The sequence below is a fragment of the Tenrec ecaudatus genome, chromosome 17 (genome assembly GCF_050624435.1).
Source record: "Tenrec ecaudatus isolate mTenEca1 chromosome 17, mTenEca1.hap1, whole genome shotgun sequence".
Lineage (NCBI taxonomy): Eukaryota > Metazoa > Chordata > Mammalia > Afrosoricida > Tenrecidae > Tenrec > Tenrec ecaudatus.
The window spans coordinates 15905547-15918113 of record NC_134546.1 but is presented as its reverse complement, the minus strand read 5'-3'; the positions used below and the strand labels follow the sequence as shown (position 1 = coordinate 15918113).

General features: G+C 45.0%; 1 protein-coding gene across 3 annotated transcripts in view; it reads right to left on the bottom strand.

The window, feature by feature from the left end:
* The window catches only part of ANTXR1 (ANTXR cell adhesion molecule 1), a 258758-nt gene that overhangs the window by 128450 nt on the left and 117741 nt on the right, over positions 1 to 12567 (bottom strand). For 2 of the 3 annotated variants that reach the window (XM_075535944.1, XM_075535946.1), the window contains exon 12: positions 11210 to 11288. In XM_075535944.1, the coding sequence (XP_075392059.1) occupies positions 11210 to 11288 (79 nt within the window). Of the gene's footprint in view, positions 1 to 9923; positions 11120 to 11209; positions 11289 to 12567 lie in introns of those variants that run through there. The other variant, XM_075535945.1, reaches the window with a different exon arrangement.

Here is a 12567-nt window from a genome sequence, read left to right as displayed (position 1 = left end):
TAGCCTAACACCTACCCCACAGTGCCGCCATGTCTCCTTTCCAGAAGGAGGGCAGCCCAAAACATCTGCCATTTCACAGGGCCGAGAAACAATTTGAAGAGAATAAAAGACACTCATAATTAGAGATTTCAGGACGGAGCACAGTGATGGTCCCTGAATTTCTAGAATGGTCTTTCAGCTGCCCTTTTTGGGCAGTGGTGAAAGCCTTTAGGGGGAGTAAGTGGGAAGTCACCTACCTATCCCATTAAGTGGACATGCCTCATGCTGGACAGTAACTTGTGTCCATTAACTCATCTAAAGACTGTGACTTTTGGAGCAGCTGGAGAGTTTCTGGGTGTTCATGTGCTATTTAAGGAGCCCTGGTGGTGCCGTCAGGTAAGCGTCGGACTGCTAACCAGAAGTTGGCAGTTCAAACCCACCAGCTGCTCCCTGGGAGAAAGGCTAGGTTATGGGCCCACGTATTGATGTACAATCTTGGGAACCCTATGGGTCAACTGCTAGGAGTCAGAATGGGCTATAAATGCCATTTGCATCCTCAAATGTGTAAGATTTCCATCTTGGCGTGGCTCTCCTGTCTTGGCAACTGTGTTCAAGGCTTCTGGAGGTCAAGGACTGATACTGTTCACTGTACCGACTGAATGCAAGCTGGTCCTGACTGCTCTCTTTGGCTCCCTTCACTACCACCAACCTTCCCTTCACCTCTTTCCCCAGTGAGGAAGCCTATGTCCCTATGGCCCCAGCTATGATAGATCTCTTCTGAAGGCAGTTACCTATTTTGACGGATGGTCTGCTTTTCTCTCCTTGGCAAAGGACTAAAGGCAGCGTTCTTTGATTTCTGCTTTTTCTGAAGAGCACACCATAATTTTTCATGATGTTGGAAGCAAGGTGGCCTCTCAGCACAGGTTACTGGACTTGCTCCCTACCAGACTGGTGAAGTTCAAGGCACATTGCCTTTGATAGCGATGCCAGCTGTCTGCTTAGTACTTACGAGAGCCACATTTTCCAAGGCCTGCTGGATGTGTGCTATCCTAAATTGAACCAATTAGTAACAGAATTGAACCAAGTTCCAGAGCAAGGAGGCTGCTAGGGCTTAACTGTATAGATGCTATTGGGAAGAGGCCTCCGCCCACAGTGTTTCTTAGCTGCAGCCTTCGCCCTCGGGCACCAACACACCCTTCTGAGCCTGCTCTGAGCAGGGTAGTCCATGCACCCTCAGCCTCGGCTGGCAGGGTCCAGATGGGTCGTAAGGCTATATCCCAAGTTGAAAGGCTATTCCCTAAATTTCTGGTATCTCAGGTGGGCGCAGGCCATGGCTTGCTGAGTCAGAGCCTCCGACAGTAACCTCCAATTGTATCAGTTTCTACGCGTTTGCCAGAGTCTCTGTGGCACAGATGGTTAAGTGCTTGATAACTAATCCAAAAGTTGGCAGTTTGAATCCACCCACAGGTGCTTTGGAACCGAGGCCTGATGATCAGATTCCGAAAGGTCACAGCCGTGGAAACGCACTGGAGTAGTTTACGCTGCACACCTGGCGTCACCATGGCTCAGAACTGACTTTCGGCACACAACCCCATGTATGATTTTCAAGTCTCCTTCCTTTTTCTCCAAAGATTGTGATTCTCCAAGCTGGCCATCAATACAAATTAAATCCCGACCATAGTTAATATGGGGGAGCACAGAGTATAAATCCTAGGAGAGTAGTTGTCAACTCTAGAAATGACCACACCTCAGAATGGACCACAAATCGATACAAAATGCAAGGAAAGGCACAAATGAGCAGTACTGGAGACTTGACTTGTTAAAGGATCCACGTCTGAACTGAAGGGGGTCTAACCCTCAAGTCTGAGTTGTTAGTTCCTGCCCTAGGCTGCTTCACGGATGAAGAGAAAATAAATTTAAACAAAGAGAGAGAGGAGAGAATATGGATGGCACATCATGCAAAATAAATAGATGGATAATTTATTTTTTCTGAAGGAGAAGCTAAAAAAGATCACAAACGACCAAAGACGTAACAGGCAGCACTTTCTTGAGTGGAAAAAGAACGTGTGCATTCAGAGGGAAGGGCTTGCCATGTGCCCAAAATATTTCATAAAAATAGACGGACCCTTAGACATTCTGGAAAAAGATTTGAACCATTATGCTGAAGAAATATTCGGTGCATTTTCTGGCTTTCCAAGAAGGTTTCCTTACAAATCAGTCAACTCTATAACTTTACTGCTGGGTCAATAAATGCTAGAAGAGGCTAAGCAATGTGATACCATTTTGTAGCAGAAGAACTTTCAGAGAAGGGAAAACTTACCCCCAAGCCTAGAGGAGCTGTGTAGGCTTCGTGGAGGGGCAGAGGAGTCAGAAAGACACTTATGAATTTGTAGGGGCTCCGAAAAGAATCCACTCATGTATTCTTTTGGATCAGTGCTTGAAGATAAACTTTTACCAAATGTTAAGAATAAAGAATTCATAGTATAAAAGAAGTAGTCAAAATTGAAAATGAAAATATCTATAGATATTATAGAATATTTAGAAATTAGTGATATCTCAGTATATAAAATACACCTATTCCTCACTTTAAAAGGAGCCTGGTGGTGTAGTGGTTAATAGCCTTGGGCTATTAACCAACCACAAGGTCAGCAGTTTGAACCCACAAGCTGCTCTTTGAAAGCAAGATGAGGCTCTCTGCTTCCATACAAACTTACGACCTTGGTAATTCTACTGCGTCTTATAGGCCACTATGAGTCAGAATTGATTCCATAGCAATGAGTGTGGTTTTAGGTTGGGTATTTCTCATTGATCAATAGAGTTAGGGTCCAAATTCCAAGTCACTATGTGAAAATAGAGGTGCTTCAACTCATCTGGACACCACTAGTTGAGCGTGAGGGCACAAGGACTACTCTGGTCAAGGGTCGGCTCAAAAGGGGGCTCTGGAGCCTGTGGACGGAGAATGGAGTGGCTGCAGCGAGGAGACCACAAAATAAAGGATGACAACATTGCCGTCAGATCACATCATGACCTCGCTGCCAAACCACTGAGCTTCATGGCCCAGCCTAGGTGACACATAATCCTAATTCTTAGAGCCAGCATTGTCACCCTTGTCTCACACCTGGGCATTCCCGATTGCCAAATGCATGTTGTTGATGCATGGAACATCAGGCAGGTAGGTTTCTCACTATGGCGGTGCATGTGCACTATCAGAGAGTGACACAGTCAGTAAATAAGGTGTCGGGGTATACTAACATATTATTTAATGCAGCCAAAGATGCACGCCTAGGAAAATTCAAAGCCTGCAGTGGTTCCCAAGAAATGATATAAACTTCCAGCTCAAGGAAGGTTAGAAAAGAAAAAAGGAATACTAAAATGACCTTGTTCAGTAAAATCACAGAAAGAATTAAGTTGGCAGCAGAACATAATGAACTTGAAGTGAGAAGCAAGTGGCTTTGATAAGTAACTCTAGGAGATGCACAGCAGAGCAAACACAAATGCATTGAAATGTCTTCAGAATTTTCACAACCTCATGATTACGGGCCGGAGCTTCAAGTCACAGTTTGGGAGGAACTGTAACGACCTACATGCAAACATTAGACATACTTAACTCTTGCTCAGGTTGGTGTCTCTTTGGTGCATGGTTTCCTCCTGCTTCTTCACCTGTTCAGATCACGAACATTTTCCAAATCATTGATCCTGCTGCATCTCCTCCATGAAGCCATCATGCACCATCATGGCTTCACTTCTCTTTGTCCTCTCTGGAGTCTTGTCACATTTATTCTGAGCCACACAATCATCTGGTAATCGTCGACCCTGAGATATTTGTTTGGTACTCATTTTCCCAACCAGATTATAATCACTTGAAGGATGATGAATTTGTGAGATGAAAATGGAGCCTGGGAGACACCAGCCAATAAATCTCTGTTGAATCATTCTTGCTATCTGCATGCTTTGGGTGGAGAATCATGGAATTTTAACATATCTAGCTATAAGAGGGCACTTCCACACAAAGTTCTGCAAGGGGTTTGAATATGCCTACTTTGTTCTCTAAAAGACATTTTTCTTCAATCTATTGCTAGGCGACGGGGAAGCAAAGGAAGACAGTGAAAACTTAAACTCTGGGAGATGTTCACACATGCTTGTGAGAGAGGATTTGGATGTTTGAGAATTCTCTAGGAGTCTGATGGAGTAGCGGGTTAGGAGTTGGCTGCTATCCACAAGCTTAGTAGTTCAAAACCACCAGTCACTCCATGGGCAAAAGATGTGCCTTTCTCCTCTCGTAAAGAGTTAGGCTTAGAAACCCACATGGACAGGTCTACTGCATCCTGCAGTTGGAATTGATTTGGTGGCCATAAATTTGGGCTTTGGATTTATAGTTATGGAACGCAACAACGTTTACATTTGCATAAGAATCTTGTAGCTCTTGGATGGGAAAACTTGGGTTTCCGTAAAACTTCATGGAATTTCTGCTTCTGGCAGCTGCAACCATTATTTGCTATGGATCTTGAAAATCTGTGACACAGTTGTCCAAATAGGCACCAAATAAAGGGAGAAAAGAAATGTCTCCGCTACATATTTTAAAATTATATTTGGTGCCAGGTGAAAAACTGGGCACACTTCAACTGGCACTGACTAGAATAACCCTTTAGTCAGACTCAGGGGATCATTATTTTAAAATCTAAAAACCATGTCTTCCAAACCAGCTGCCCCAGAAACAAACTCAAATCTAAGACCTTCCTTCATATTCTGGATGGCGACACATTCCACCTGCATCTCTTTTTTTTTTTTGTGCCCATAGATGGTTTTGGTCTTTAATTTGAGAGTCTGCATTAATCCTGGTTGGGGACTGGGATTTTATGTTTCAAGACAGGTCCATTTCCCTGGGTGACTCTGGCCATCTCGGCTGTCCCTTTCAGCCCCTTGGGCTTGACGGAATGACGACACCTGCATCTCTGGGGACACGTCTCGTCTTAGAAGACCATCTTTGTGGTAAAGACAGTACCGAAGGAGGAGTCCATACTGGGGGAGGTTTCTACTGTGTTCAATCGTTTTGATGAAGCTTACACTGTACTAACCATACACGTTTATTACATGCTTACTACCTGCCAGGACATCTAAGAATAGTGTGTGTAAATATATATGTGTGTGTGTGTTCACAGTACTGAAAAGAGATACACTCATTCTTCTAATTTTACAGATTAGGAAACAGAGGCACAAAGGGGGGAGCTATGTTGGTCAAGGGCATCGAAGGAGTAAACAGCAAAGCCAATCTCTTGATCTCCGTCATCCTCCCCTCCATTTTCCTACGTGCAGCCTTCCTCCTGTCAGCTGATAGCGACTCCATCCTCTCAGTTACTTAGTTCAAGTCTCACGGGGCCACCCCGATTCCTCTCCTCTCAAGCCCACACGCAGTGCTTCTGGAAATCTGGTATGGTGATCTCTAGCTTACACATTTATCCAACTCTGGTCACTCTACTCCACCTCCATCACTCCATCTGGGTTCAAGTTCCCATCACCTTTTGCCATAAGTCTCCTAACTGGTCTTGCTATTCCCAGACTTGTCTCTGCATGGGTTATCCCACCAGTCGGAATGATTCAAACATAAGCTAGCTCACCTCACTGTTCTGCTCAGAAATCAAGTCCTTTATAAGAATCTAACACCCTCCAGCCTTCATACCTCACCACCTACTGCTCACCTACTGCTGCCTAGATTTTCCTTGAATACACTAGGTCTAAGGTCTTAGTATTAAGGCCCTCTGCTTCAAGTGTTCTTCCTCTGGCAGTCTGATAGTTAACTTCATTACTATTCAAATACCACCTTGTCCATGTATATTACTCTACTTAAAACTGGAAGCTACTCACTCAGGCAGTCCCAGATCCTCTAATCCGGCTCTGTTTTATCCTATAGTGTTTTCTTTAACCTAGTGTGTAATCTATTTATTAAGTTTATTGTTTATAATTTGCATCTCCCTCTAGCCCCTGTAATAGGCATGTGGTGTTCTGTGTCATAACCCAAGAACCTAGGAGTCTTTGGTGCATTCTGCCTAATCAATGAATATTTGTGGACTCAATGAACAAATGGGCCTGGGTCCGAAATTACAGGGTTGTGGTTGATATACAACATTTTCAAGTGTAAAGATAAATACAGATGCTATGAGATGGGATCGATCGAGGGTCAGCTAAACAGGAAACTTGGTGACAGGCGCTGACAAGACAGAGGCAACCTGACATTAATCAGGAAGAGGTAATGGAATTTCTTTTAATTTTGCAGAGTATTGGTAAGGACACCCTTTCTTCTTGCTTAGAGGCCAGGGTTTACATGTGTAGCCCTGTAGCTGCCCCATCACAGTCCTCACATGTTTGCCCTTCCCACCTTGCCTGCCCTTCCAGCCCCAAGGACCGTGTCTGAATCTCCGTGGTACATCAGACATAACGAGAACGGCAGGTCAAAAACTGTTGGATCACTCAAAAGGTGGGAGGGACCTGGAATGGAGGTATTCGATTTGGCGTATTTTAATCACCTCCTGCAGCTTGGCAGGCTCCAAAAGAGCCAACACAGTTATAATTACGCAAAAGAGTCAGGCAGGGAATGCCGGACAAATGTCGCCGTTAAACTTGGTGGTGTCCTACAAGGCTTTCAGAGGTGAGGGTCAACCGGATGTCTCAGAGTTGCATGGTCTCCAGGGGAGGGCTCTTTCTGGGACAACTCTAATCTGCTTCTTTGGTTCAGTAAGATTTTCCTGAGCCCACTGGGGCTGGCTTGGCCTGCTTTATCACAACAACTGGTTTGCTCCCAATTGAGCATGAAAAATGGGGTGAAGGGAGACTGATTGTTGCCTACACCTGGCCAGGTCTTAGGAGATGATTCATTTTTATGTTGTCTGGCTCCTGTGCATGCCTATGACCTCTTGTCCACCCAAATTGCTAAGAACACAGCCGGAACAACCGAGGAAGTTCCACAAACACCACTTCCCAAGGTCAGTCAGAAATGGCCATTGTGCCTGTCTAACTAAGCTGATGCCGAGAGCACACAGATGAAGTCTCTGGATTGATCTAGAGATGCAATAGCATACAGAAGTCGAATATTCAGACAAAGATTGCTTTGGAAATACTCATGTTCGGGCCTGTGGTCTGTACCTGTACACCACCTAACTAAGCCCTGATTGCTCTGGAACTGGTTGGACTTGGAGAGACTAGCAGCACATGACTCTGGCCTAGGTGGTTCTCAGCAACAAACCTAGGAAACGACTCAGGTGATCTTGGTTCCATCGGTCTGGCCTCAAACCAGGGCATCAATGTGTTTTAAAAGCTCTGCAAGTAACTTGATGTGTTTAGAGAAATAGAAACGGGATCTTTCACCTGATGTGAAAGATGCGGGGCAGGGACATCCAAGAATTTGAGAGAAGGCAGCTTTCACGCCTGCCTCACAGTCTCTCTTAGAGGGCCCCTCTCCCCTCCCTGGCTTCCTCAACTTTCCTTTCTTTATTGGATGATCTCCACAGCCAGGTAAATAAGCTGCAAGCCCTCTCAACTTGTTGCTAGGTGGCCTCGAGTCACTTCTGACTCACAGCCACAGCATACTGACAACACACAACAATACAGGAAACACCTCAGTCCTGTACTGGCCTCACCATTGTTCTTAGGTTTGACCATTGTTGCAGGCACTCTGCCAATCCATTTTGAGGGCCTTACTTCTGCTTTGCGTTCCCAAGCATGATGTCCTTTTTCAGGGACTGGTCTCTCCTGGGAACATGTCCAAAGTATGTGAGACACAGTCTCGTCGTCCTTGGCTCTAAGGAGCACTCTGGCTGTACTTCTTCCAAGGCGGAGCAATTCTTCCGGCAGTCCACGAAACTTCCAGCATTCTTCAATTCCATAGTTCAAGGGCATAGAGTGTTTCTTCTGTCTTTCTTATTCAAAGCCCGACTTCCACATGCAAACGATGCAATTGAGAATATCATGGCTTGAGTCAAGCACACCTCAGTCCTCAAAGCAATCTCTGTTCATTTTAAAGAGGTCTTGGGCAGCAGATTTACCGAATGCAACACACCTTTTAATGTCTTGACTGCTCCTTCCATGGACATTGATTGTGGATCCTTGCAAGATGAAATCCTTGACAGCGTCAACCTTGTCTCCATTTAGCACGATGTGCCTATTGGTCCAGTTGTGAGAATTTTGGGTTTCTTTACATTGACTTGTAATCCGCATCCAAGGCTGCAATCCTCAATCTTCATCATCGGGTGCTTTAAGTTCTTCGTTTCAGCAAGCAAGGCTGTGTCATCTGCATATCTCCGGTTGTTCATAAGCCGTCTTCCAGTCCCGGTACAACATTCTTCATGTGGTCGTTTGCCTGATGAGTTGCTCGGCGTACAGCTTGAATAGGTGTGGTGAGGGGATACAACCCTGATGCACACCTATCTTGGTTTTAAACCTGGCAGTGCTGCCTTGTTCTGGCCACACAACTACCTCTTGATCCACGTACCAGTTCCTAGTGAGCACAAGGAAGCATTCCGGAATTCCCATTCTTCTGACGGCTAACTACAGTGTTATGATCTAATAAATGAATGCCTTTTCATAGTCAATAAAATGCAAGTAAACACCTTTCTGGTGCTCTCTGCTGTCAGCCAGGATTGATATGACATCAGTAATGCTATCCCTTGTCCCATAGCCTCTTCTGAATCCAGCCGGAAGCGCTGACAGCTCCCTGTCCATGCGCTGCTGGAATCGTTGTTGGAGGATCCTCAGCAAAATTTTACTTGCATGCGATATCAATGATACTGTTTTATAATTTGAGAATTCTGTTGGGTCACCTTTCTTTGGAATGGGTCCAAATACGGATCTCTTCCAGTCAGCTGGCCACGTAGCTGTCTCCCACATTTCCTGGCACACGCGAGCGACTGCTTCCAGTGCGTCTGTTGTAACCAACCCTTCAGTGGGCATTCCATTACTTTCTGTAGCCTTGCTTTTGACTACTGCTTCCAGCGAAGCTTGAACTTCCTCCTTCAGGACCATCGGTCCGTGCCCAGAGGCCACCTCTTGAAATCACTGAGAATGCAGACTGGTTCTTTTTGGTTCAGTGACTCCGTGTATTCTTTCCATCTCCTTGTGATGCATCATTCTAGTTTGCCCATAGACTCTTTCAGTCTCCCAGCTTGAGGCTTGAATGCTTTCTTTCCCTCTTTCAGTTGCAGATATGCTGCTTTCATCCTGGTTGGTGTTTCTAATTCTAGGTCTTTGCGCGTTTCATTGTAACACTTTACTGTATCTCTCCAGCTGCCCTTGGAAATGTTCTGTTCAGCTCTTTGACTTCATCCTTTCTTCCATTGCCTTAGCTACTCTTAGCTACTCTACTAGGAAGACTGGGCCTCAGAGCCTCTTCTGACATCCACTTTTGTCTTTTCTTTCTTTCTTGTCATTAACCTTTTTTTTTTTTCATGTATGATATTCTTCCTGTTGGCTCATGGCAGTAGTGTTTAATGCATCTATTCTTGAAATTCGGGTGGGATATACACTTGAGGTTGGATTTTGGCTCAAGGTTGTATTTTGGCTGTCATGGACTTGATTACATTTTCTTCAACTTCAGTCTCACACATGAGTAACTTATGGTCTGTCCTACAATCAACACTGGCCTGGTTTTAGCTGCTGATATCCATCATCTCCATCATCTCTTTCCACAGATGTGGTCAATTTGGTTTCTTTGAATTCCATCTGGAGAAGTCCATGTGCGTACTTGCTTTTTGTGTTGTTGAAAAAGGGTATTTGCTAAGAACCAAGACATTGGTCTTGCAAAATTCTATCATGTGATCTCCAGCTTTATTTCTTTCATCACAACCATATTTCTTAACTACTGTTCTTTCCTCTTTCCAAATTTTGCATTCTAATTGCCAATAATTTTCACTGCATCTTTTTTCTTTTTTTTACATTTTATTAGGGGCTCATACAACTCTTATCACAATCCATACATATACATACATCAATTGTACAAAGCACATCCGTACATTCTTTTTTCACTGCATCTTGATCGTACATTTGATTGATTTCCAACTGGAGACATTGGAAGGATTCTACAATTTCTTCATCACTAGCTTTAGTGGTTGGTGCATAAATTTGAATAATGGCTACATTGACTGGATATCCTTGTATAGTGTTAGACATTATTCTATCAAAGACAACACTGTACTTCAGGATTGATCTGGACATGTCTTTTTTGACTATGAATGCAATGTCGTTCCTCTTGATTGAGTCATTCCCAGCATAGGAAATCATGGTTTTCTGACTCAAATGACTTAGACCAGTCCATGTCAGTTCACTAACGCCTAAAAGAGCAATCTTTATGCATTTATTTAACTTTTCATGACTTCCAATTTTCCTAGATTTATACTTTGCACATTCCACATTCTAACTATTAATTGATGATTTTGAGTTGCGTCCCATCAGCAAATGAAGGTCCCCAGGTTTTGTTCCTAGAGGCTGTACTCCATCCATGACTTTATGGTTGACTCTAGTTTGAGAAGGTAGCTTGTCCTCACTTGGGTGACCCTGCTGGTATTTGAAATACCAGGGACATAGCTTTCATCATCACAGCACCACAAGCCACCACAGTATGAAAAGCTGACAGATAAATCTCTCATCTTAGATTTTAAAAATCCTCTGTAGACCTACCCCTTGTTGTTCCAGGGACTGCTCACCTTTCTTTCCTGTTTGTCCATATAGAACAACTTCCTGAAGAGGTACTTTAGAGAAGTGCTTCAGCCTAGTCTTTCCTCCACCCACTCCAACCCGACACATGCCCTCCATACACCACACAGACACTGGCTCTGGCCTGACATCGAGGCAAGCCAGTGCACCAGGTCTCTCCTCCATCACCCAAGTGGCGAGGCAGGAGATGCCCAGTCCAGGCACTGATCACATATTCCAGGGAAACAATATCCCTGGAGCTAGCCCTTCACTGGCCAAGCAGAACCAGGAGTAAAGCTTCATGGACAGAACGTCAAGGTGGGGAACGTCCGAGGAAGCCCGGTCTCCAGTGTACAGTAGAAAGGCCACTCGTGAGGATGATGTGGGACCAGGCAGTGCTTCAGTTGGTCGTGCACTGGGTGGCTGCGAATCAGAACTGACTCGATGGCACCTGACCACAACTCTGGAGCAGACGGGTGTGTAAGGAAAGTTGACAACGATGACGACGGTGATGGTGACGAGGTAAGGGGTTGAGGGAAAGGTTATGACTTACACAGTGTGTGGTGGTGATGATGACCGAGCTGGAGATGAAAGAGAGGCCATCGTTCATGCTGACCTGGAGTGCGGCTTTCCTGCAACGACAGCCAGGGGATCAGAGATATGAGCAGAGTGGGCAATGAGAAGTGAGCAGATAGACAGGCCCCTTTGGGCACTGCTCCCAACTACTAGCGCCTCTCCCTTGGGGCCTGTTCTCCCATTTGTAAACTGTGTGGAGAGGCAGTCCTGATGGCCATCCACCTCCAACATTCTGGAGATCTCAGGATGCCCCAAGCAGTTGTGTCAAAGGAAGGCTACACAGCAGCAAATCTCCCTGGATGGGCGCAATCTGCTCCGTTGAACTCACTGGTCGTAAGACCAAAACCAAACTCCAAACTTTCTGACTCCTAGCACCCCTGCTGGACAGAGTCGGGCTGCCTCTTTGGGTTTCTTAGACTGAGACAGCTTCATCTTTCTCCCTCAGAGCAGCTGGTGGGTTTGAACCACTGACTTTGCAGTCAGCAGCTCAACATGAAGCCCACTTTACCAGCAGAGCCCCGATAGTAGGACAACGTCATTTTAAATTTAATAACGTATTTACTTTTCTTACTGTAGCCAATATACAGGTTTTAACACATTTTCTACTTCTACAATCTTTTGTGGAAGTGGTATTTTACAAGTACCATTCAGTGACATTCATGCTGGCCATCGTGCTGTTGAACCATTACCGTGAACCATTCCCCACATTTGCCATCACCTTCGACAGGAGCCCAGGGGTTCTGCATATGGAAGGGCTGGCTTTCTTCCCCCCTCCTCCCAGCCACCCTGGTAGCCACCAATAGATGTTGATCTCCTTATATGTGCCTGTTCTAGAGATTTCATGTAAGTGGGAACATACAATACTAGGAGAGGCTATTCTTAAAAACAACCCAAATTAGATGTCAACAAAACTGTTAAAAAATGCAAGCAAAACCCAATTCAGTTCAGTGGGGATCAACGGGTTAAGCCATTGGCTGGTTGTTCTGCTGGAATTCTCTGGCCTCTCAGCGGTCTGATGGGAGCGGCTTGGGTCTCACCCAGCAAATGCACAGAGGAGCTTGTTTGTCCTCTACTGCTCACTCTCTCTGGGAGACCCACTGCACCATGAGCTTGCACTTTGTGTTTTACAGCATGGACGCTGTGTCTTTGGGGAGCTGTTGTTCTATCACAGGCTGATGTTAGGCTGGCAGGGCTTGGCAATTTCAATAAGTGATAGAAAGCAGAATTTGGATGAAGAAATGTCTCTTCCCTTTTGAATTTATTAAATCATTTTATTGGGGGCTCATACAACTCTTATCACCATCAATCCATCCATCCATCCATCAATCCATCCAT